The 27,688-nt window shown below is 36.2% G+C and overlaps 1 protein-coding gene across 2 annotated transcripts in view; it reads right to left on the bottom strand.

Annotated features, from left to right (window-relative positions):
- Positions 1 to 1,685: 1,685 nt before the first annotated feature.
- The window catches only part of SNX13 (sorting nexin 13), a 163,061-nt gene continuing 137,058 nt past the window's right edge, over positions 1,686 to 27,688 (bottom strand). Inside the window, exons 19-26 of one of the 2 annotated variants that reach the window (XM_006832238.1) lie at positions 27,346 to 27,453; positions 25,188 to 25,298; positions 17,188 to 17,349; positions 15,584 to 15,655; positions 9,393 to 9,538; positions 9,080 to 9,148; positions 6,850 to 6,962; positions 1,686 to 2,991 (exon numbers count right to left, since the gene is read on the bottom strand). In XM_006832238.1, coding sequence (XP_006832301.1) covers positions 2,744 to 2,991; positions 6,850 to 6,962; positions 9,080 to 9,148; positions 9,393 to 9,538; positions 15,584 to 15,655; positions 17,188 to 17,349; positions 25,188 to 25,298; positions 27,346 to 27,453 — 1,029 coding nt within the window. In that variant the 3' untranslated portion in view covers positions 1,686 to 2,743. The remainder of the gene's footprint in view (positions 2,992 to 6,849; positions 6,963 to 9,079; positions 9,149 to 9,392; positions 9,539 to 15,583; positions 15,656 to 17,187; positions 17,350 to 25,187; positions 25,299 to 27,345; positions 27,454 to 27,688) is intronic. The other variant, XM_006832237.1, reaches the window with a different exon arrangement.

The following is a 27,688-nucleotide window of genomic DNA, read 5'->3' as shown; positions in this document are numbered from 1 at the left end:
TAACTGTTTGATTTTTTTCTAAACACCAGCAGCACAAACATAAAATGGGTTCAACTGAAATATTCAAGAGAGTTTTTAAATGTTTTTTTTTTTTTTTTTCTTAAAAAGAAATTAAGGCTAACCAAGGGCATCCATTGGTCAATGGCACAATTCTTTTCAGCAATTATACAGAACATCCTAATTGTAGGAAAGGCCCACTTAAGTGCTATATTTAATTATACAATCCATTTTTTAGGTGAATGAACTGTAAGTTAGTAGTGATGGTTTCTAAATGTTACCTGAAAAATTAGAAAACCAAAGAATGATTAATTTGGAAAGTTCTTGCCTAAAGGCACCACTGACTTAAAAACACATTCAAAAATCAAATATCTGAAGATATAAAGCCTCTTCATGTGTATATTCATATATGCAATAAATGCATTAAGTGTATAACTTTAATAAACATAGTACACTGTACTTGACTTATGGGTTAAATATTTGACACACAGCTTAACCGATTCATTCAAAAGCCTCTCTGACTTAAGCATTACCATGCGACCTCTGTTGTGAAAGCACAGATGTGCACAGAGATGCAACACCATTTATATAGACTACCATTTGTTATTTCTGCTTTTGAAATATAAACTCTTAAATAAAAATTATTTTTTAAAAAAACCATTCAATCCAATAGTTTTTGGTATAACTGCAGTTACTTTGCAGGCTTCTGTTATGACAATTTGCGATCTTGCATGACCTTTCTTTCCCTGGTTGACGGCCAGTGCTCCTCACATTACATAGAAATGATTTTTCATATGTACACGCTAGGCTCCTACATGAATTCTTCTATATTCACTTAGATTTGTTCATTTCAAAAAATAGACTTGAAATGGGTGGGGGTATATTTGAAAGTCATTGCACTTATGGCCACACAGACGCTTCCTACAGACATGTTTCACATCTCCTCACTGTTAGAAGAGCCTGAGGCTTGGGGGAGGGGTGGGGAAGGGAGAAACATTGAAAAGAAATAGTCTTTCTCTATCAAAGTCATTAGAGATCTTTTCTTATTTGCAGGTTGCAATGAAAAGGATTTTATGTATGTATTTTGAAATACATGCAACACATGCTGAGTGTGTGCATACTACAAGTACGCACAACAGCATTATTAATAAATATATTATTATAAAGCTTAAAAGGAAGGCTTTGTTCTGTTAATAGGTTTCACTTTGTAAGTAGGATCAAAGTGAGAACAAGACAGTAATATCTTGTTCCAATCTTAAAGCTCCCAAATAACTGGGATACCAATATGTTGCCCTTTATTTTAAACATCCAGACTTTCGTTTAATACCAGGATCTTGGCTCAGTGGTCTGATAAGTAGCTTCACTACTTTAAGGTTTTAGTGTTAAATATTTTTAAAAACAACAACAAAAAGCTGACACATTCAAATCCTTAGTCAAATGGGAGGATTTAAAACGATGCAGAAAGTCTGCAGACAAGACTGGCAAATGAAGATGAGAAAACTACAGGAAATTCAGAAGCTCAAAAATTTGAAAATGTATTTTTGTTGTTGTTGGCATAAAATTATTTTAGGGACTTAAACAGATACACTGAAAAGTTTTGCCAACTTAACTTTATTTAGTAGAATTTTACATTATGCGAAATATAAATAAAAGCATATTTTTTAAAAAATATTTCAATTCTGTTTTCATTATTTTCATATATGTACAACGTAACAGAATTAGGAATTTGTATTGTTTTTATATGACTAGTAAGTTCACTTAATTCTTTGATTTGCTACTTTTTCAATTATCTAAGGTATGTCTAGATCACACAATTTAAAATTAGCATATGGTAACTTCAATAGAGTGCTGTTTTTATACTTTCCATATTTTTAAAAGGACAGAATGTATTTGGCAGTTCTTCCAATGAATTATACTCTTGCCTGTATAATCTGTAATCTATTAAAGATAAAACTATAGTAATTTTGGAACTAAAATAAAGCCACCACATGCTTCTCTTTGTTCACACAGAATTGTCAAAAGAAAACTTATGATTAAAGTACCACCAAAGAGCAAAATAGAGCCCTTAAAACACATGAGAACCAATTCAAACGTTTTATTCCATTAAATACCAAATCCAATCAAATTGTTTTGATTGGATTTACTTTTTAGTCTGTTTTATCTTTATGTCACATTAACTGCAATTCGGTATAAGATTACTTCATACTTTAAGGGCATTTTGTCAATTTCCCCAAACTTGAAACAGATGTTCCAAAGATCATTCACCTGGATAACCCACACTATATCAAAATGCTGACATAAACCTACAAAATCATTATGCAAAACAAATACCCCCAAATCCCACATTGCACAGTCTCCCACTGTTAAACATACTAATTTATCTGTAACCCATTGTTTTGTGCTTTCTTTTGCTCTCATATATACACTCTGGCACTTCGTCATTGCTGGAGAATGCTGATTCGCTTGAAACGGAAGAGACAAACATCATCCTTTTTTGAGATGGGGGCAGTATCCTCTCAATGTTGCAGAAATATGCACCAAATCATGTAAGACACGGAAACCTCTCGGTAGTGGCTGGATTACAAACAAGGATGAGGAGAACCACAGTCTTATGGACGTATTAATAATCTATGTTGAGAGACTAAAAGACTGGTGCAGAAACAACAGTATATGAGTTAAGCCCCAGAAGACCTGTCCAAACCACTAGTCCTGGACAAAATGAGTACCAGCTTCACAGATTGGAGTGTCACCTTTTCTGTAAAGAAGGCGCTTGAGTAGTTTGAAGTTTCTGTTTGTATTTCTGCATCTGCTTTGAACGTGAATGCAGTTTGTTAAAAAGTTCACGGAATTTATATTGTGGAAATAAGGTTTCCAAAAAGCCTTCCAAGAAGACATAAACCATTCTCCTATTTAACTGGTTGTGCTGAAACATCTCGAAAACACGAAGAATACCTTTCCGTGTTGTCTCAGCCCCAATAATGTGCTTCAGTTCATCTATATGTGGAAGAAAAAAAAACCCAAACACAAGTCAATACTCAAATAAATAAGGGGGGGAAATTACTACTCAGTACACCATGTCTAATTATGCTCTTAAATAAAGTATATAAAGTACAGATCAGAGAACCTGATAAACGATAGCTATCCAATTAATATGTTTCACCTATCCAGTATAATCGAGAATGCAAACATTTATGCACATCTCCGTGAACAAGTGCATCTATCCACTTTTGATTCTGGAGACAACACAGCACAGGAGACAGAGGCAGAATACAGACACAAGAAACCCCAAATTAGAGCTACAATCCTGCCCATTAATACTCATGTGGCACTTACCCACTGAGACTAGTCATCTGTAAAATGGAAGTTTAGAATAATCAATAGTTATAGCTGTAAGGATCAATTCAGATATAATGAAATGGTATAAACTTTTAAGCACTATATAAATATGCTTACTCTGTCTAGAGCACTGTGAGGAGAAGCAAGAGCTATAAAGAAACAGGATGTGTAAAAAAAACTGGCCATGATCTCAGAACACTGAGAAGAGTAAGAGAGTGCCCCAGGAACACTGAAAGCTTAACCCTGCTGACAAGGAGGAGAATTCCAGTGAAGAGAATAAGGAAACGCTTCCTTCAAGGAAGTGACAACTGAAGCTGACTTTGCTTACTGGGTAAGATTATGATAGCCAAAAACAGATGAACATCAATGAGGAAGGAGCAGTAAGTGAAAAATGACAAGGAATCTTAAAATACTCAGGGTAGGTCAGCTTGGTTGAATTTTAGAATTTCTTTAAGAAAAGAAGGAAAAACTGGTAATGGTGTGAATGTCAGTGAGCATGTTTTAAGTTTACTCAAAGGCATTAATAAGAGACATGTGAGCATGGAACTAACATGTCTGATTGTTCTAAATAATCCCAAATCAAGATTCCAGTAGCAGGAATTATTTTGCTGCTTTAGAAGGAAACATGGAACATCCAAAGGGTATGCATCTAACTAGGGGTATAGTATAGTTTGAAACAAATTCTTGTTGTTGTGTGTCACAGAGTCAACTGCTACCCACAGTGACCCTATAGGACAGAATAGAACTGCCCCATACAATTTCTTAGGCTGTAATCTTTAGAGGAGTGTGATGACTCTGTAAAATAAGCACTAGACTGCAAATCACAAGGTTAGCGGTTTGAGCCCACCAGCCTCTCTGCGGGACAAAGATGAGGCTTTCTGCTCCCACAATGATGAACAGCTGCAGAGATTCCGTACTGCGTTGTTATGAGTTGGAACCAAATTGACAGGACTTAGCAACAATCTTTACAAGAGCAGATCACCAGGTCTTTTTCTCCTGTGGTGCTGATGGTGGATTCAAACCACTGATACTTAGTTAGCAGTTTTAACTGTTGTATCGCCTGGGCTCCTCTCAGAATTGGTGGTGGTGGTAGTGGTGGTTGTGTGCCATGCACAGGGTGCTTCTGATGCTGTAAATCTCGATCCATCTCTACAGGAGGATCAGCCTTATCTGTCTCCTGTGGAGCACCTGATCTATATGAGCTGTTGACCTTGCGGTGAGCAGCCCAACTCACAACCCACTACGCTATCAGGACATCTTCCTTTCAAAAATAGATTGTGGATTTTCTAAAAACCAGTCACAGGATTATGTATATATAAAAACAAACTGAAGTTTTCTCTCATTTCCTTCAGTCTTCACACAACTGGCTTGTCTTAGTGTGGCCTTCCTGGACCACCCTATGAAAAGGTGCACTACCCACCCTTCCCACAGCACTCTCTACTTCTCATCTAGGTTCAATGAGTCACTGCAGTGGCCACACACAACTCAAGACACCATCCTCAAAGTTGTGGGGTTTTATTAGGGAAGTTACCACGTTACAATTCAGGGGCAGAAACATGAAGGCACAGTTGTTTTCTGCCAGGACAGCCTTTCCTCCATCATACCCACAGACAAGGTTCTCTCTGCCTGGCCATTGTTACAAAGGTCCTTTAGAGAGGATGATAAATGCTCACCAGACACACCAGTCCACCATAAGCCTCAGCCTGAAAGTACTCAGGACTAGCTCCACAGGTCAGCAAACCTACCACCCCAGTTCATCGCCTGCAAGCAAGCTTCCTTCACTCAGCTTGACTTGCTCCATGAGCTAGGAAGCCCACCACTTCGTCCTGGGCTATGGGACTTGGCTCTCCTGTTGCTGCCTCTCTACCACTCCGGTGTTACAGCTTTTGGACACTGGGTTAAGGAGTTTCAACATGCAGGAAGGTCCAAAGAATGTGCTCCCCCCGACTCCTTGTTCCACTCCTGACAGTAGGTGAGATCCCCCGGTCCTTCTTCTGAAATGACTCATTTTAAACCTGTGCTAGAGTTTCAAGCGCTTACAATTACAATTATCCACAGCTGAATCATGTCATCCCATCAGTCTCTTCTCCCACCTTCTTTTATACAAGGAGCTCTGCTAGAGGTAATGAGCTGGGCTGTTAATTTCAATGGTTAGCAGTTTGAAACTACCAGCGGTTCCATGGAACAATGAAGAGGCTTTCTGCTCCTGCAAAGATTTACAGCCTCAGACACCCTAGGAGTTGGAACCAACTCCACAGCACATCGCCACCACCACCACCAAAGATTAGGGCTAGAAGACACGTATTTGATAACTCTCTACACTACAACTTCCTATTCCCTTGACCTGCACTGTTTTTTTCTTTAACACCACTCTATAATATATATTTATTTATCTGTTTTGTTTTCAGTTTTTCCCTAAAATAAAGGAAGTTCTCCAAAGACAAAAATTTGTACAAAGAACAGTGTCTGGCACATTGTAGTTTCTCAATAAATACTGGATGAATGAATAAGGTCTGACTTATTTTAACAGTACGTTAAACATTATTCTAAAGTTACTGTTTCTTTATATTTTTCTAGAATATTATTTCTATAATTTGCTTTTTATTCAAGTACAACAGTATACAAAGCAGAAATAATAACCATGTGGTAAATTTCCAGTTTTAATGATCTGACAGAAGAGAAAGGCAACTATTATAATTTTACAAAGAAAAATCATTAATATTTTTAAGAAGCCTCTACATCCACAATTAATACATGCAAAAAACGTAACTAGTTATTTTCAAAGATACTAATTAACAATAAAGAAACTAAATAATCATTACTTTTAGCCACATAAAACCTCTTTTCATATTATTATTTATCTTCTCTTAGAAAGAGAAGACAAATGGGGCAAGTGAATCTAAGTCAGTAAGTAAGATAAGTTGTACACTAAACAAAATGACTCCAATTAGGGCAACAAAATGCTGCTATGTGCAGTTTCTTTGGGATCATATTTCAATAAAGATTAATATTGGACCAATCAGTTATTTCTTTGATAGAATTTGTCACAAATATTCTTCCTGAGCACCACATAGTTCATTCTTTTATTAGCCTCTCATCTGTCATACTAAAATGAACTCACTGTACATACTGTGACTGACTAAAGGGTTCAAGGCAGCACAGGATTTCAAGGCACTTAGAGCCTAATTTACTAGCTTGGATAGGTTACGTAACCTCTCACGTATTAAGGATGTGACATGTAAACAGTGCCTAACTTCTGCTGTGCATAATAAGGTCGTTATGAGTTGGTACCGACTTGATGGCATCCAACAACAACAACAACAACTTCATAGGATTGTTGTGAGCATTAAATAATATATGAAAAGGACCTAACCCACTGCCTGGTGTATAGTAAACCATCAAATAGTAATTATTATGATAAAAAGTTAGCTAAACTAGCATGGTCAATGTCGAGATTTCAGAAGTACAAATTAATGATATATATATATTTTTTTTAAACTAACAGTGCTTACTCACCTGGCATAATTGCAAGTAATTTTGTTTTCCCAGCAATTCTTGTTCTCATTCTTATAGCTTTATCTCTGCATGGAATAGTCTCTGCTAAAATGCCATTTGGCCAAAATGCATCTCTGTTTAAAAAGATCAAATAGACCGCAAACATTTTCATTTTCTAAAGATACAAGTTGGTAAAACTATGTTGATTTTCTGCAGAAAACCAGTGTGAACAGCAAAAAGAAACACTTCTAACACTTATAGAGAGAATAATGTTCATTGCACAGTGATTTTAATGCAGGGTTCAATTCTTGGTGTAAAGGGACATAAGACAAGAAAATGAACAGCTGAGCTCTGCTAGGGAGTAATCTATACACACAAAGAATAGCGTGGTGCTGTCGTTCTGAACAGTGGGTTTCTGAACATAAGGTCGGCAGTTCAAACTCACCAGATGCTGCTTGGAAACCCTATACAGAATCCTATGAGTTGGAACTGACTCAAACACACTTAAAACAACAAATAGTAAAGATAACAAATGGAGCCTATAGGTAACTCTCACAACCATTTAAATTCACAGCAGTACTATGTGGATTAAACAGATCCTCCAGCGATGGCTTGAATTTGGAGACCTTAAGTGTTCAACAGCTAATTCCTTTCATGACACCACTCAACTTCGCCTTATTCATAACTAGGCCTGTTGTTGTTGTTAAGTGCCTTCGAGTGGGTTCCGACTCAAAGCGACCTTGTACAGGGTTTCCAGGGCTTTCAAATCTTAGTGGGAGCAGAAAGTCTCATCTTTCTCCTGCAGAATGACTGGTAGCCTCAACCCGAGGACCTTTGGTTCACACACAGTTCAGTATTCATCGTATGGAGCCACTCCCATAACTAAGCCTACAGAAAACTAAATTCAGTCCTCAGGTCTTATAACTGGATATTTAATTACAATGTTCCTTTCACACTTAACGCCCACCCATTTTCCTTCACTTTCTTAATATGCTCAATTACTGCTCCTTAGTTCTTGGGCAAAAGGCAGAAATTGTGCACAATGACTAAATTTCCATCTGGGAATCTGGTCTGAAGAAGACAGACTCCCTAGAGTTGTGGTTTCCAAATTTGACTGCACATTAGAACCTTCTCACCCCAGATTAATAAGTCAGAATCTCTGGGGCTGGGACCCACGCACCTGTCCATTTTAAAGTTCTCCAGGTGATTCCAATATGCAGCTGAGATTAAGAACCACTGCTCTAGAGGTACATCCTACCTACCCTGAAACAAAATGAACATGCCAAGGCAGGTAGCTCCACTTGGAAGCAGCTATGGTTTAGTAGGGAGAAAGCTTCAGAATTACAGAAACCTAATTTCATCATTTTGCAGCATGCATGCATCTGGGCCTCAATTTTCTCTTTTAAAAATGGAAATGCATATAGCTACACTTCATAAAACAGGATAAAATAAAAAAACATACACAAAGTATGTGGCACGGTGCCAAGCACATAGTTTTTGTTTAACATTGATAGTTCTCTTTTGATTGCTTTGCTTTCTTCAAAGTACATGATGACAAGAATTTTTATGCCTTGCTTAGCATCTGCATTTAGAAAATGGAAGGAACTACATTCTATCACTCCTCAGAGATTGGCAGAGTGTTAGACACAGGGCAAGTATTCAGTGCAGTTTTGTAAAAGAAACTTATCAGCAGGAATAACAATGCTGCTTGATTTTCATCCCTTCCCAAGGATCAATATTTAGTAAAAAATATTTAACGAAAACTTAGATCATAGCAAGGCTCCCCCAAAAGTTCATGGGAAAATAGAATTAAGATATAATGTGCTTTTTCTATAAACTCTGTGAAGCCCCCTCATACAGCTATTACATATATTTATATTTTAATTTCAATTCAAGGTGAATAAATACAAGTGAAAAGCTAATCCACCAAACGAAACATTACATTATATAACCCATGCCATTTCTACAATAAAATACCAATTATCTTAAAGATACAGTACTATGATAAAATGTAGTCTATCATCTTAAAGATTTTTCTTTCACCCTTTGCCTTCGTTTAAAGAAACAAAGATCAATAACATCCATGGAGCAAATGTTTATTATAATTTTTGCAAATCGTTTTGTATGTCTGCCAGTGACTGACTGAAACAAAGTTCCCGGACAGAAAGGAAACAAAAGCAATGGATGTTCATTAATGATAACAACGCTAAACTCTGTACTACCTGAAAGAAGTGACTGTCTTAAGGTATACCTGAAACGTTTCACTGAGTCGGCTACTTGTTCTGGTGAAGTCATCCAATCAACATAGTCAACGATTTTTCTGAAAGTAAAATAATTGAAATGAGTAGGCTCACAATTTTAGATGATAAACAAAATAAATAAACATTACTTTCATAAAGCAAGCAGCTTAGCTTGAACGTGATAACTTATTAAGAGCACAGGGCTAATGATCTAAGAGGTCCAGAGAAAGACATTCTCCCACAAAGACTGGGTAATTCCCAAAGCAAAAGTTTTAAAAGTCAAGTAAAAGTCTATGTTTAAAAATAAAGAAACAAAAGCAGTACCTATTAATAGTATCACCATATGTAGCTCTAATAAGCTGCTGCAGGAGGTTTTTGATATTCCTTCGCAACCACTGATTTCTCTCTTTTAAGTCAAATACTTCATCCATGAGAAGCAGCATTACTCTGAGTGGAATATTATCATCCACCTGACAAAACATGGGTAGAAATGAGGATAGGGTTTTTGTTTTTTAACTTTTTACTGTGAATGTTATGAAAGTTTACAGAGCGCATCATCAGTGTACTTCCATGAATAACTCACACATATTTCGTTATTAGTCACTGACTGCAGTCCCCACAGGGTAACATCATGTATTTCACTTTCTCCCTGTGTTTCCTGTGTCCATTCCTCCTCCTTTCCTAATGCTTCTGAACTATGTGTATAAATGCTGCCATTTTTATCTCAAATGGTTGATTATTCCAAGGTGTACATATCTCACTGGTGTGACTGCTCCTCTTATGTTGTTGTTGGTAAGTACCGTGGAGTTTGTTCTGACTCACAGGGACCCTGTACAGGGTTTCCGGGAGCGGCTGATGGGTTTGAACCACTGGCCTTATAGTTTGCAGCTGTCAGTTCCCCTTATAGACCAGTGTATTATTTGGCTGAAAATTGAGCCACATGATTGAGCTCAGTTGCAGACTTAAACAGGGACTAACGCTACAGTCGTAGGGGTTCCACCAACCTTAAAAAGATAAGATTTATTTGAGGTAGCAATGTACTATGAATGGGACTTTGCTGCTCTTACAAAACTGATTGGTTCTATTACACAAGTCAGAGAACAATTTATACTAGAGCATTCATAACTTGAGATTTCATTCTAATTTAGAAAAAAACTATTTTTAATAGCTAGCTTGATAAAATACTGAACTTCACATCCATACAACTCAATTACTGCTATCAAGTCAATTCTGACAAACAGTAACCCTATAAGATAGAACAGAACTACCTACTACTCCTTCTCCTTAGGGTTTCTAAGATCGCACAACTTTATGGGAGCAGACATCTGTTTTCTCCCTCAGAGCTGCTGCTGGGTTTGAAACATCAGACTTGCAGTTCGCAGTTCAATGCTTAAACCACAGTGCCACCAGGACTCCTTAACTAGTAAACTCTAAAGCTGCCATAAAAACACTTCTCCGAAAGAAGTCATGGTAAGTCTTAGGGAAAGATACAGCTCTCTTACATTTAGTAGGGGCTGTATTCGTTCATAGGCCCATGCCTATGTTCTGATGCAACTTTTTCATAATAATAAAATATGCTGAACATCATTCTGTATTTATAGAATAAAAACAAGCTACATAGAATAATGTGTTTTTCTTGTTTAGTGAGTTATATGTAATTAGATATTTTCAAAGAAAAAGAATTCAACAGTGCAAAGCTAAATTAACAGTATAAAAGGAACATTTCATAACCTTTTAAAAACTAAAAACTAGTATTATTTTTATTATGATAATATTCAATCCATGATATAGAAAGTAAAGCAGTAAAACATTTCAAAATAATTGTTTACATTTTATCAGACAATCTTAGTTATAGGAAGACAATCAGGAATACTTTGGTGCTGACAAAAACATATGACGAAAAAAACAGGTGCAGATTTAAGACTTCAACAAAACTGCATGTAATTGACAGTAATTTATAATTTCTTCACCAGTAGGACACTCTAATTACTATCTTATCAATGTTGGGATTTAAATGTAGAGAAAACACTATGAGCAGTAAACATTTTCTTAGTCATCCTCCATTCTGCATCTCGAAAGCTAACTCTATAACTAGGAGGAAGAGGCAAGACCTGTTTCATTACTATGGGAGAGCAAACACTGCTCTAAAAACTGATCAAGTACATTTAGGGGCTTGGTGCCACTTGTGCCATAATTCTAATAAACAGTTAAGTTGTAAAAGTCACACAATAGAAGGCATTATATTATGGGTACGATACCAGCAAAAATCCTAAAAATAAAACATTCAAAAAAATCTTCAAAAGCAACTTAAAAATATCCTTAAGACTACTTACTACAAAAAAATTCAGATGGAAACAGAAGGGAAATAATTCTAATTTTAAAAAACAAATCTCCTGTCCAGAGGTTGAGTGAAGAAATGGAAGACGCATGAATACAGTTAGTCTAATGGACTAATGGACAATGTGAACATCAGTCTCTACATCCCTGAGACCAGATGAACTAGATGGTGCCAGCTACCATTACCAACTGCTCCAAAAGGGATCACATTAAGAGATAATGTGGAGCAAAATTAAGAAGCAAAACAAAACAAAAAAAAGTCATTAAGAAGACCAGGTTGACTAGCAGACTAGAGACTAGCAGAACTCCCAAGACTATGGCTCTTAGTCACCCTCAGGTCTGGAAATGAACTCACCCCTATGGCTCAATTTTCAGCCAAACAATAGACATTGTCTAGAAGGGGAATAATAACATTAATTAGTAAGGTGTGCACAACTTATTATAATTAACCATCTGAAATCGTAAGGGCAGCATTTACCCAAGGACAAAGTTAGGAAGGGTTAGGAAAGAGGGAGGAATGAAAATGGGAAACACAGGGAGAAAGTGGGATAAGTGATGTGTCACTGAGTATAGTCAATGACAAAAGATGTATAACTTGTTGAATGAGAAACAGATTTGCTTTGTAAACCTTCACCCAAATAATAATGAAAAGTTTAAGAATAAATCTGTCTAACAAAACAGAATAGAGAGACCAGAAACAGACTCAAATGTATACAATAACCTGATTCATGACAAGGGATAAACTGAATAATATACTTGGGAGAACATAGCCTTTTTATAAATATTGCTTGGATCAACTGGACACCCCTACCTTATGTCACAAACAAAAAATTAAATCTTCAATGGATTACAAGTCAAAACAATGGAGTGATAAAATAGTAAAGGCTTTTAAATAAAAATGAAGACACCAATTATATGTATAGTACATCCGCTGTGTACTATACATATAACTGGTGTCTACTTTTTTGATAATCATCACAATTCATAAATATCTGACAAAGAACTCATTCAAAATATAACTAAGACAAAGATAACCAAGTCAATAGGAAAAGTGGGCAAAAAATCCATACAGATTCATAACACGGGACACTCAAATGACCAATGAACAGATGAAGCAAGATACAGCCTTTTAATAATCACCAGAGAAATGAAAATCCACATGATAAACAACAATCAGAGGGTGTTCTGGTGGCATAGTGTGTTATGTGATGAGCTGCTAACTGAAAGGTCAGTAGTCTGAGTCCACCAGCTGCTCCATGAGAGAAAGATAAAGCTTTCAGCTCCTGTAAACATTTACAGCCTCAGAACTTCCTGTACAGGGTGGCTCTGAGTCTGAGCCTACCTGACAGTGCACACTCACCAACAACACCCAACAATCAAAATGCCTACAATTAAACAAGACACAAAATCTCTAGTGTTGGCAGGTTGTGGAAGGAGTCCAGATGGAACAGTGTTTAAATGCCTGACTGCGAACCAAATGGTGGTTGTTAGAATCACCAGCCACTCCTCAGAAGAAAGATGTGGCAGTTTGTTGTTGTGGAGTAGACTGTTGGCTTCCTATGTTGTTGTTGAGTGCTGACGAGTTGGTTCCAACTCATAGAGACCCTGTATAGGGTTTCCAAAGAGAGGTTGGTGGTTTTGAACTGCCTACCTTGTGGTTCACAGTCCAGTGCTGATCCTACAGAGCCACACCAATATTCCTCCGTAAAGATTACAGTCTTGGAAACTCTGTAAACAATACTTCTACTCTGTCCTACAGGGTTGCTGTGAATCAGAATCAGCTCTAAGGCAACGAGGTACATGGCTGGACACGGAGTATCAAAACTGATATGCTCTACTAAGGGCAGTGCATGTGGAACACTGATTTGGCAGTACTACAACTGAACTTACACATACCCTCTAAACCAGAAATTCGATTCTAGGTATAGATCCAACAGAAATGTGGATTTGTTGTTGCTGTTTAAATCAAAACACAGGTACTAAACTGTGGATAGAAGGACTATTTGTAATACAGTAAATAAATTCACAAAACAGTAAGACTATGCCATCACCAGAATAAAAAAATTATAATCACACAAAACACCGTGAAGAATTTCACAATGTTGAACAAAAAAAAAGCCAGCACACTCCTTAAGGAATACACGGGGGTCCCAGAGTGGTGCTACAGGATAAGTACTAGACCGCTAACCACAAAGTTGGTGAAGTCCGAACCAACTCAACGGCTCTTAACAACTGTATAGGAATGCACACTGTATAGTTTCAATTATATTAAGTATAAAAGAGTAGAAGAAACCAGCATAGAAATTAGCCTAACAGAGGAAGGGTGGTGACAGGAAGAATGCCCCAGTGAGGTATTGGTATTATTCTATTTATCTTGATGAGAGAGTATATTATATAGGCATGGTCAGTTTGTAAGAATTCATCAAGCTTCAAACTATAATGTACTAGCATTAATAATTTATATGCACACACACACACAAGAGGGTACGTCAAAAGTGTTGACACCAGGGTTCCAGTTCATGCATGCATGGGCCTCCATCACCCCATATAAAACGGTTTAAACTTGTCTCTGTGATCAGTGGATGGCTGAAGACAAGTAATACATTTGCTTTTGTCTCAGTATGTGCCTTCAAAAAAGAGATACTTTTTGCCATGGGAAAAAAACACTTCTGAAGTCATGGCTAGTATCAAAATTTTAACAAAATTCAAGTGAATACCTTCCCAAATCATTGAAGCTTTGCTGCAAGTTTATGGAAATGTTGTACCACATAAAATTACAGTTTTTGAAAACATCAAGAGTTTTAAGAAAGGTTGGAGAAGAACTCAAAGATAAGTCAAGAGAGTGGAAGCCTGTCAATCTAGACAAATGAAGAAACTGTGGTTAAAGTCAGAAACTGGCAGAAGACTAGAATTACTACTGATGTGATAGCTACTGAAGTTGGGATCTCAAATGGTTTGTCATTTTCATTTTTAAGAGAACAGCTTGGCCTCAGCAAGCTTTTGGCCCAATGGGTACCAAAAACATTGCGTAAAGAGCAACCTACATAAAGAGCTGACCTTTCTGTTTTTAAAGTAAGGCTGAAGCTAATGAAGATTTTAATGAATGAACAGTAACCAGAGATGAGCCTTGGGTTTATTAATACAATCCGGAGAACAAGGTCTAATCCACACAGTGATTTCCAAGGAGATCTGCTGGGCCAGTTAAACTCAAAGCAGAGTGGTCAGCTCATGAAGATATGGTGCCTGTTTTTTGAGATTTCAAAGGGGTAATCTTGATAGATTTTATCAAAAGAAACAGGACAATCATGGGCGCTTATTAGGAAGAATTTTCTTTCTTAAAGCTTTTATTGTGAATTGAGTGATAGTTTACATGGAAGAACATCGGTTTTGCACTCATCCTATCATGTTTTGTTTCATTGCAATGATTACAATCCTCTCCATGCACTATCATTTAACAGTATTTGCTTCTATTCCCTTTTTTTTTTTTTTTTTTGATGTACACAAAAACACTCAAAAATATATAATCATTTAAACAACCCAAGGGCATATTCTATAAGCCAGCTTCCTGGCTGCCAGCACATAGCCTTTCTCTTTCCATGAGACTAGAGTCCTCAGATGCTCTCTCTCTATGCTATCATTATTAGGAAGAAGTTTTAAGAAAACGGAAAACTGCATGTTGGTGAGGAAAAGGCCAGGAAAAGTTACATCAAGAAAACTTTTTTCTATCACAACAATGCACCTGCTCATTCTTCAAGGATACCAAGGGCTGTCCTACAAGAATTTTTTTGGGAAACCTTACACCATCCACCCTACAGCCCTGATGTTGCCCCTTCAGTTTTCTCTTTTGTACCTTAAATTCAAAGAACACTGAAAAGGAGTAACATTTGAGTACTTCAAGGATGCCAAAACTACAGTTCTGAGGTGATATAAATTGAAGTGTGTAGAATTCTTAGAAACAAGACTTAAAAGTATATAGACATAGAAAAAAGGATATGTCAAGAAACAAGACATATAATAGCTTCACATTTTGATTTTTTTGTTTCATAAAGGTTGCTATGATATTGTAGCAATACTTTCTGTTATCCTTGTATAAAACACTTCATTAAAAAGTTTAAAAACTATCTTCCAAGTATAATCTGAATCACAATGGAGTACTACTAAAAATAAAATTAACTCACATTATCATCAAGCTGAGCTGAGACTCGACAATGTTCTGGATCTGAGTCAGTCTTCGGAATTAAAGGAGGCACCTAATAGTAAAAACAAACAAACGAAGTAAACACATTGAAGTACTTAAGCAGAGAGAGAAAGAACACAATACAGAAATATACTAAAATAAGTATCAAGTATAATAAATAGCTTTGATTTGATTTTTGGTTTAGTACATAAAGTTCAAATATTTAAAACAAGACATCAAATATAAAAACGTGATTATCATACTGTGATGACTAAAAAATTATTTTCCTTTATAAAGGAGTGACTTCTGATTTGGAAGAAGAGACTATTTAAACTCCCATATTTTACAGGTGAAAAAATTTTAAACTCAGAAAGGTCAAGTTAAGTGAAGAGTAAATGATTATTAACAAGGTAGAAAAACAAAATTCTTATTGTCTTCCTTTTTCTTTGTTTTACCTTAAAGAGCTTGGTAGTAAGTTAATAGGTTTAAGACACTAATACATTGCTAGGTCATTTTAAAAGAGGCCAAAGGGAGTTAAGGACAAAAAGTTGTGTTAGCTGACAATATTTATACCATTCAATTGTAACTCCTTCATATTAGTGGTAAGAAAGAGAAGTCAAGAAAAGTTCAACAGCTTTGGCAGGAAGTCATGTAGGTAGAGTGATAGAAGTAGCACTGGAGAAAAGTTATTTCAGTGTTAGTATAATTCCCCACAATTAGAAATAAAGATGAAGCATCAGATAGGAAAGTATGATTTTTTATTATTTTAGGAGTTATCACTATTAAAAAAAAATTCTGTTTATATTCTTTTAAATATGATCTAACCAATAGAAAATTCTAACAGCTATTTATTTTAATAGTATTGATTGTTGTTGTTAAATGCTCATAATGAGCCTGTACAAGGGTTTCCAAGGAGCAGCTGGTAGGTTTGCATTGCTGACCTTTGGGTTAGTGTTCAGTGTTTTTCCTAAAGCACCATACCAGGACTCCATAATATTGATTACAACCATAAGTAATCAGACTGAAATTTGTCAAAAAACCCCCCGCATATTAGGAATGCACCAAAGGGCTTGGTCCACTACTTTTAACTGTTAATGTAATGTAAAAAGCTTTCTAGGAAACTGCTAAGCAACCCTCAGCTATATGCATAGTACTGTAAGGACCCCCAGACTGATGGTGACAAAAAGACTCTCCCTCCTTTTGATCTAGTGAATATCAAGTATGATCACATAAATACGGAAAGACTGTTTCCCTAAGAAAATACTAGTGTAACACATTTTTACAATAGTATCTACTTGATTTGTTATTCAATTTATTATCACTGTGTGACAAAAAATGGCATTATGGAAGAAAAAAGTACAAAGTATGTTAACCATATTAATTTTGAATACTATCTTACAATTCTACCATAGACGAGAATGAATTGTGAATGAATAATGCTAACTGTCTCTGGTAAGAGCTAATTCTTTTTAGGTTTTCATTGTTTAGGAAATTAAGTGTCTACAGCACTTTGGACTTATGGGAAAAAATAAGGTAAATCTAGGCATGAGTTCAATAAATCTTGACTTAAGAAGTTTGCTTTAGATGTTACTGAAAATGTCTTACCTTGAAAAATGATTGCTTTATATCTTGACCTAATCTTTCTGACATTTTGCCCATGTTGTCTGACATTTTAGTCATCCCCTCTGCCAAGCTATCAGGAAGGGATTTAACTGCATTTGAAACATTCCTCATAGAATTACGAAGTGGATTTACAAAAGTGTCCATCTAAAGGGGAAAAGATTTCATTTGATCAGATTTGCTATTAAACTGAGAAGGTTAGGAAAATACAGACTGTAACCAATGAAAGACTTAAGAATTTTCCAGTTAAAACAGCACACTGAAAATTTTAAAGGGTAGAACTTTTGCCTTGAGTGTGTCTTAAAATTTTTTATTCATACACACTTTCTTACACAATTAAAAATTAAAGTGATGAGATTTTTGGTAGAAAAGGTATATAAGCTTTGGCTACATTATTATCAAAGAGATTTCAAACATTTTTTTTTAAAGTTTTCGACAACAGAAATTAATGCAAACAGAATTGGTAACACTATACTTCTGCAACAATAAAACAGATATTAAAAAGTAAAAAAGCAGTAATAAGAAAAAAAAGAAAGCTCAAACTATTAACATGCAAATATTTTAAGATTTATTTTTTTTAAATAATTTTAAGATAGTTTACTTGTTGAATTTTAATCTATGTATTCATTACAAAGAAGGAAAAGAACTACTGAAAATCAAACATGTAAATTATATTCCAGTAAAGGAGAATATAAAAACAAATAATAACCAGATATATTCAAAGAATTGAAAATCTTTGAAGGGACAGTACTTCAATTAAGAAACAAGAGACATTTAAAGAAATCAAACTACATGGAATTCTCTGAAGGGATTTTTAACATACATGAATAAATAAAAGAAAAATAGAGATATAACACCAAAGTCATACAAAATTACAAACATATTCTCCAGGAAATGGTGATTGTGGTTGTGTGCTATCAAGTCGGTTCTGACTCACAGTGGCCCGGTACAGGATCTCAGAGGCTGTAAATCTTTACAGGAACAGAAAGCTTCATCTTTTTCCCTCAGAGCGGATTGAACTTATAACCCACTCATAACAAATTCATGACTCACTGTGTAATCAGGGCTCCTGATAAGACTGCTAGGAGCACTTTACACAAATAATGACACCCATGTTTCTTGTTTTTAAAAGGGGGGGGGGTTGCTCATTTAAAAATACATTATTACTGTTGTTAAGTGCCATCAAGTAGATTCTGTCTCATAATGACCCTGTATAGGGTTTGTGAGGAGTGGGTGGATGGTGGGCTTGAGCTGCTGACCTTGTGGTTAGCAGTCCAGTGCTTACCCTATAGTGCCACACCAGGAATTTAAATATATATAAAATGCACTAGATTTCAAGGTCGGTGTGGACCGCAAGATTGGCGGTTCAAGTTCACCAGCCACTCCTCGGAAACCCTACACAGGGTCGCTATGAATCGACTCCAACTCATAGCGAACCTAGTATAGGATTTCCTAGGAGTGGCTGGTGAGTTTGAGCCACCAACTTTGCCGACATTGTAGTCCTGTGCTTATCTTATAAACCTGCAGTTCATTTAACCTAAGTTACTCCTTACATATTTCCCAAGGCTCTCTGTCCTTTTATATGGTAGGTAGCATTATCACAAGTGTTTTCAGCATTACCACTAATACACCATGTCACTGGCCTTTTAGCAGCAAATAGAGATGCAGAAAGAATTATATTTAAACAATGATACAAATTTTGAGTGGAAAAATATCTAAAATTATTTTATCATCACAACAAAGACTAAAAATATTCCTTTGCTTTGCCCTTGGGCAACCAAGAAAAACGGAAATTATTATCCTTTGTATTCCCAGCTACCCAAATAAGAAAGTAAACTTTTGACAAATCAGTCAAATCCTAAATGTTGAGTCTCACAAAAACTATTCAAGAAAACAAATAAAATCCCATGTAAAACTACAACTAAACAATGGTAACAATAAAAACCTCCACTGCTTGAGGAGCATGTTGTTGTTGTCGTTAAGTGCCGTCAAGTGGGTTCCAACTCATAATGGCCCTGCATAGGGTTTTCAAGGAGCAGCCGGTGGTGAGCTTGAACCACTCTGACCTTGCGGATCAAACCGACTTTACAGTCCAGCACATTAACCTCCCGTGCCACACCAAAGCACATTGTTAACAAAAGATACAACTCCACTCTAATATCAAGAAAAAATAGTAATAAACAAAACAAGTGAATTTCAAGATAATGATAAAGAGTTGAGAGTTTCAGTTATCACCTGACTTAAGCTGAACCAATAGTGCTATAACAGATATGCCTGATGAATATGCAACCTTTAAGAGAGACAGTGTCAGTGAAACAACTCAGAGTGGAACCCAAAGACCAAAATCAGAATGAAGAAGGATGGGGAAAGATGTGGAGGTAAAAATATGAAGCTAAGTCTTACTCCTGTGTGTGTGTACCTACACAAATATACATATGCAATTCTCATTCTATATATTACAGTTTTTGGTTAATCAGAAATGTGTTTAAATCAACTGGGGCATTTCCAACACTAAAAGTGTTTTGCTTGTTTATAAAATGGTATATTTTTAATAAGCTAAGTCATGAAAACACTAATGGAGAAGAAACATGAGAATACCACATTTTAAAAATGGAAGTTTAAGGGTAAGTTGTTGTTGATAGCTGCCATCCAGTCAGCTCGGACTCATGGCACCTTTCTGAATTATGTTGTTGTTGATAGCTGCCATCCAGTCAGCTCGGACTCATGGCACCTTTCTGAATTATGTTGTTGTTGATAGCTGCCATCCAGTCAGCTCGGACTCATGGCACCTTTCTGAATTATGTTGGGAAGAATGAGCAGCTGCTTGCTAGGGCCAGTGCCTCTTTATGATCTCTGCTATAGATCGGAGTCCACTACAATGGCTGCTCTGTCAGTCCATGTCACTGAATGTGTAAAAAACAAATAAGCCAAGGTCCTACCATCATTGCTTCTGAAAAGCATTCTAATTTTATCTAAAACATTCTTCTGAGAATCTATGCTATATTCAGTATTCTTTGCCAACACCACACTTGAAATGTTTCAATTCTTTTGATTTTCTTTTTTCAGATTTTGCATGCATACGAAGTAACTAATTACTTCAATCAGGAGCTTATTAATCCTCAATGTGACATTTTTGTTTTTACAACTTTTAAGACATCTTTTGCAACAGATCTGCCCAATGCAATTTGTCTTGTAACTGCTGCAACCTATGGCACATGTGAGTAAAAGCGCTTTCACACCATGACATGAAACTGAACAGAAAGGCCCTGTGTGCAAAGACAAAGACTCTGCCCGCTACCTTCACTAGTAATCCTGACCACAGCACCTTCAAAATAACACACAGCAAACAGTAAATATGCTTGTAAGTATTATCTCACTGTACAGAGGCCAAGAGTGACAGAATCACTCGTCAGGATGTGAATAATTTCTCAACGCAGCAGCATGTTGGGGACGAACTTCCTTCTATTTTACAGTTTCACAAATCCCCGCCCTGGTGCCCGCACACACTATATTTAGCTGGGCATGGGAGGAATCCTCCCTAGAAACCCAGAGACGCAAAGTGTAAGTGGTACTTTGCTGCAACCTATGGTACATATAAGTTTAAGCACCTTCACACCATGACATAAAACTAATAGAAAGGCCCTGTGTGCAAAAAGAAAGACTCTCTACCTGCTACCTTCACTAGGAAATGGTCCACAAAGGTTTTTAAATTAGAACATATTGTGTGACTAAATTAATGTGTTATAAAGGATTCTTGGAAGACCCTGGGTGGCACAAAGAGTTAAGTTCTCAACTATCATCAGGAAGTTGGTGGTTCAAACCCACCTAGAAGCACATAGGAAGACAGACCTGGGGATCTGCTTTTGAAAGGTCATGTCCACAAAACATCAAGGCAGCAGTTCTACTCAGTGTCACTACTACAGCAACTAACAACAAAGGATTTCGTTCCTCAAGCTCTGAATACCTGCCAATAAAAATGCTTGGAGATAATTTTCTCTAATAGCTAATTAATTTCTAGTGAAATACAGAAGTACAACTAATCTGTCAGTTTGCCATACTCATACTGTGGTAACTTGTGATATTGCAAAGATGTCATCAGTATTTTCAGTACCAGCAAGGTCACCAGCATGGTGGATAGGCCTCAGCAGAGCTTCCAGAGTAAGACAGACTAGGAAGAAGGAAAGGCAGATCACTTCTTAAATGGCAAGCCATTGAAACCTTATGAAAAGCATAAGAATTGTTAGATATACTGCCAGAAGATGAGCCCTACTGGTTAGAAAGTATTCAAAATATGACTGAGGAAGAGTTGCTTCTTCAAAGTAAAGTTGAACTTAACGATCAGAATGGAGTAAAGCTTTTGAGTTCTTAATTTGCTGATGTGGCACAACTGAAAATGGGAAGACACAACTGGAAACAGAAAACAATGATTACAATGTGTTATGTATAAAATATGAATCCAGAAAATTTCATGGAATGTATAAAGATCAATATAAGCATTGTTACTGTTGTTAGGTGCCATCAAGTCAGTACTGACTCATAGCAACCCTATGCAAAACAGAACAAAAGACTGCCTAGTCTTGCACCAACGTCACAATCGTTGCTATGTTTGAGCCCACTGCTGCTGCCACTGTGCCAATCCATCTCGTTGGGGGTCTTCCTCTTTTTCTTTGACCCTCAATCTAATTTTGCCAAATGTGTCATTACTATCCCTTTTCTATTCTAGAATTCATTCCAGGATCCCAAACTACATTGAGTTGGCAGTTATCAATCTGGGGTAATTCCTCAGTCTTTTATTACCGTTAACACTTTTAAAGTACTGGCCAGTTCTTTCATGGTTTGGTATTTCCTCAGGTTGGCACTGCAGAATCACCACTGGACTGTGAACCAGAAGGTTGACAGTTCAAACCCACCACCTGCTCCTCAGAAACCTGATACAGGGTCTCAATGAGTAGGAACTGACTTAACAGCACTTAACAACAGATGCACTTTTTTTTCAGAAATACTTCAGAAGTAATATACTTTTTTCGGTGCACTGTATCAACAAAGCACATGGTACGGATATGCCTCATTACTGAAGATATTAAATGGTTGATTACTTGATTCATGTTGTAACTCCCAGGGTTTTCCACTGTTTAAAATGATTATTTTCCTTCTGTAAATTGATAAGTATCTTACACAGAGGTTATCTGAAACTACGCAAATATCATACCATGTTTTTATCCACTAATTTTAATGTCCAGAAATAATTACTGTTCCTGTTAAATCAAAATTGTCTATTTCCATCCCTCCTTTATTGAGAGTCTTCTTTAAGGAAGAACTATACCTTCTCTCTGTATATTTATTTATTTCAGAGTGGTTTCATTTGCATTTGTGTTATTCTATGAATTACAATCAGTTACCAAGATAATTAATCTATTGTTCAAATTATAAGATTTCTAGTCTTAATATCTAATGAAAAATCATTAAACGGCACTGTACTTTTTCCTCGAGCTTATTCTCATAATCCACCCTTTTCCTTTAAATTCTTCCTCTGCGTTTCTTTTCTACATTCTTACCTTATAGATTTATTTACTATTCTAACCTCACATCCTCCCCCTCCCCACCTTTAAATTAATTAATAATTTCCATCTACAGCTTTTAGAGTACTGGTAGGATCAGCACTGGATTGTTAACTCCAATGTTGGCAGTGCAAACCCACCAGCCGCTCCTCAGAAACCCTTTATAGAATTTCTGAGCCAAAATCGACTCCCAAGCACTTAACAACAACAGCAATAGTATAATCACAACTCTTAGCTTAAAACCGTTTCCTCTACAAGCAGGATAAAATTCAAGACTCCTCTCCTGATCTTCCACAAGCTAGATCAGCAGTGCTAATTTTAGTTCACTTACTAGCAAACACTCTGAAGCAACTTATCCTGTAACTCACTTGCGGAAATGTTATTTCACATGATAAAAACCAAAAAACCAAAAAACCAAAAATAAATAAATAAATAACCATGCTGATTACACAACCCTTGAACACATTTTTCTCTATGTTAGCTCTTCAATGTATTTCTGGGGTGGTGCTATAAGATCAACACTGGACTGGGAACCACCAGGTTGGCAGTTCAAACCCATCAGCTGCTCCTCAGAAGCCCTATGTAGGGTCACTATGAGTTGAAATCGACTCCATGGCACTTAAAAAACAACAACTGTTTCTATAATTTTCATTAACTAGTTACTACTAAAATAAACACTTATTCTGAGTTACTTATGTGCCAGGTACTGTAATACACAGGTATCTCATTGGATTTGCACAACACTTTAAATTGAGGATAAGCACCTGTATGTATTTCTTGAGGGAAATGAAGTTAAAATTTATGTATTTGCTCAATGCCACCACTAAAGAAATGACTGAGCCGGAATTTATACCCAAGTTTGTTTGATTCTAAAGTTTCTTTTTCTTACTGAGCTATCTATTAACAGCTTACAATATGCTTACAATCTTGCTTGCTGGAAGCGAAGAGGACTTAAAATAATTCGATGAAGATCAAAGACTATAGCCTTCAGTATCAATTACACTTCAATATAAAGAAAACAGAAATTCTCACAAGTGGGCCAATAACATCATGATAAATGGAGGCAACATTGAAGTTGTCAAAGACTTAACTTTGACTGGGTCCATATTTAACACTCATGGAAGCAACAGTGAATAAATCAAACAATGTATATAGCATTAGGTAAATCTGCTACACAAAACTTCTTTAAAGCCTTCAAGAGCAAAGGTATCAGACTGAGGACTAAGGTGCTCCTGACCAACCTATGGTACTTTCAATAGCCTCAAATGCATGTGAAAGTTGGACAACGAATAAGGAAAATGGTATAAAAATGGATGCATTTGCGTTTGGGATTGGAGAATACTGAAAGTCACATGGACTGTCTGTCCTAAGAACAAACCAATCTGTGTTGGAAGAAGTACAACCACAGGTTTCCTTAGAGGCCAGGATGGTGACACTTCATCTCTCACACTTCAGGGGGGACCAGTCCTTGGAGAAGGACATCATGCTTGGTAAAGTGGAAGGTCAGTGAAAAACAGAAGAGCCCTAGTGAGATGGATTGGCACAGTGATAGCAGCAATGGGCTCAAGTGTAAAAACAATTGTGAGGATGGCACAGAATCGCACAGTGGTTTGTTCTATTGTGCATGGAGTCACTAGTTGGAACCAAATCGACAGCACCTAACAACAACAAGGTATCTTAGACACTTTGAGCACTAATAATTTATTGTCTTAACCTATCGCTTTATGTCATATATAGGCCTTATATCCCCAATAGAATTTTAAATCATAATCTACTCAAGGCATAAACACTTTCAAGGACATATCCCGATTAAAACTTTCCTTATCTTTCTTCCAAGTAAATTACATTTCCCTGCAATAAGAGACATTACCTTCTTCAGCTAAAAAAACAAAACAAAAGTGTGACTTGTCTTAGGCAAACTCCCCTTAATACATCACTCCTAACATTGTTTTTACTTTGATGCTTCTACTAGATTGTCTTCTGATGTAAAGGCAAAAATTTATATATATTATCAGTGGTTCTGTAGGATAAGCACTGGACTGCTTACCATCAAGGGGGATGGTTCAAACCTACCAGCAGCTACTTGGAAACCCTATATAGAGTTGCTATGAGTTGGAACTGGCTCAATAGCACTTAACAACTATTAGTAAGTTTAGTAAAGCATAAGAGATAAAATATGTCAAGGATCACTTAATAAAATTTCCTAGTATAGAATATTGGAATGCACTGAAGGATCAACACCAGCTGATTCTTGGAAATCCTATAAAGGGTCACTATGAGTTGGAACCAACTCAACGGCACTTAACAGCAACAGGGTAAAATACTCATATATAAATCTAAAGGTATTTATTTTCATTTAAAACGAAGTACAAAAACAACCTTAAAAACAAAAACAAAAAACAACTGCAATGAAATGGAAATGCTTACCTTGCGAGCAAAATCTCCTTTCCCTTTACTGTAGGCTTTGTTCTCAAGGAAATCATACACATAGTGAGCCAGAGCTGGGGATGCCTTCATCATTTCAGGAGTTAACAATAACTAACAAGGTAAAGAAAGGGATTCTAAACTGATAGGACACTGGAAGTTAATGATTGTCTATAATTTCATTGAGTGAAATGTTAGCAATAAAAATACAGTTGAAATCAAATTACCAATAATTTTATGACTATTAACTGTTTGCTGTATTCTATATTCTTCCCATTCTGGTACTTCTCCAAATATACTTACTTCTCTCTTTTCAAGCTTTATAACTGCTATATGTATAATAAAACATTCACATTAGGAAACTGATAATTTTTTCTAAAGTTAACATTAATAGAAAGCACTTGTAAACAAAGTCTTTATGTTATAATGTCTCAAAACAAAATATCCTTATTGTTATAACTGCTAATGATATAAGAAGGCTACGAAAGGTTTGTGGGGAAATTCCATTATTTTTACTTCCATTTTCTCATGAATTTTTTGAAGCCCCCTCATATAATTTAACATCCTACCATGCAACATGTTTGGAATATTGAGTTCCATAAGCTAAGAAATATCAGTTACATCCATACTTAAAAGATACATGATGTAACCATAGTGTAGAGATGGTCACTTTCTAAATTTTATAAAACACGGATAAAGAGTTTAACGTAACTGACTGACATTCATATATTTGATAAGAATCATACCAATGATGCCAGACATTCAGTTGTAAGACAAGAGAACGTAAAGGTGAATAATAACAGATTTAAGTACACATGACTGTGGAAAATCAAAACTATGGTTATAAACATGTCATACCAGAGTTATAATGGAGATATTAGGGCAGACTGAGAGGAAACTTTCAAATGAAATATCCAGTATGGTATTAGCTAAATTTCAGTAACTTCTAAGGCAAAATTGGCATACTTTTCTGTAAAGGGCCAGCTAGTAATTATTTTCAGCTCTGAGGTCAAGAGCCTCTGATGCAACTACTCAGCACTGCTGCTATAGTGCCAAAGCAGTCACAGGCAGTAATAATGAGAATTGCTGTGCTCCAATAAAACTCTTAGTACAAGAGGTAGTAAGTAGAGACTGAGTTAACATGCTGTAGTTTGTTGATCCCTGTTCTAACGGGTAAAGCAGAGAGCTAAATAACAGAACACTATATACCTTTTGTCTCATACATGAAAAAACTTTATAAATCAATAATTCATATGAAACTAATAAAGCGATGCATTATTACTGTATCTGGCCTCTTGGTACTCAGGTCATTAGCAAAGTTATCTCTGGTATTGCGAACATCATAGGTAGTCAGTAACCTGTGAGACACGTGTTGTTATTCCATAAAAGAAACCTACACAGCCAGGATGTACATGTTAGAAAGAGCTCCTCATGACCTTTCTCTAGACCTAATTTCAAATTTTAGAAGTTTTATAGTCATTTCTGGGAGTCCTGCTGTGACACTGTTGGGTGAATGTGCCAGACTGCAAAGCCATTTGAACTCTAAGGTTGGCGGTTTCAAGCTCACCAGCTGCTCCTCGGAAACCCTATACAGGGCCGCTATGAGCCAGAACCGACTCGACAGCACTTAACAACAACAACAATAGTCATTCTGAGTAATTGGAAATAACTACAAATATTTCTGTATATTATAGATATAGATAGAGTCTCTGAGTGAGAAAGCATTTAAGTTTCTCTTGGCTACTAGCCAGAAGTTGGTGGTTCCAATACACCCAGAGGTGCCTCAGAAGAAGGCCTGGTGATCTACTTCTGAATACTACAGTCACTGAAAACCCTACAGAGCACATGGAAAGCATGGGAGTCCCACTATGTGGGATCTACTGGATAGTAGCTATTTATGTTGCTGCTTTTTAAAGGTTTGGATACACCATGAAGAATTACTACCTACTGAAAGTCTAATCGACATAGAACGTTTAGACTTTACAGTAATCTAGAATTGCTACTAGTGCATGTGTGTGTGTGTGTATGTGCTCATCTAAACATGACAGAAGCAACATTCCTACTACGAAGTGTCCAGAAAATGTCTAAGTTAAAAATATTTTAAAATAATGAAATCTGCTATAGCTAAATACAAATCAAATGGTAATAAACATGGACTTACCTGTAAATATGAATTTAGATCTTTCTTTCTCTTTTCTAAAAAATCTCTATCCATATTATTAAAGGTCTTTTTACCAGGAAGCTTCAATATGCTTGACAGATTTTCAAACTAGAAGACAAAATACATTCTACCATTTTCCTTAGTCTTTCACAAAAAGGAGACAATAATCTTCCAAGTGTCAATTTCTTCTCTCTATAAAAAACATCTTGAACAGGTAATTTTGTAATATGTTTTATTATATTAAGAAAACTCAAAAATATTGTCCAATATGTCCAAAACACAGTTTTAATGTTATTTCTTATACAAAAGTATTTCAACCAAGAATGGCAATGTATAGGAGAAA

The sequence above is a fragment of the Chrysochloris asiatica genome, unplaced genomic scaffold (assembly GCF_000296735.1).
Source record: "Chrysochloris asiatica unplaced genomic scaffold, ChrAsi1.0 scaffold00006, whole genome shotgun sequence".
In the NCBI taxonomy this organism is placed as follows: domain Eukaryota; kingdom Metazoa; phylum Chordata; class Mammalia; order Afrosoricida; family Chrysochloridae; genus Chrysochloris; species Chrysochloris asiatica.
Note: the sequence above shows the minus strand (reverse complement) of the source record. Positions and strands in the feature narration are given on the sequence as shown.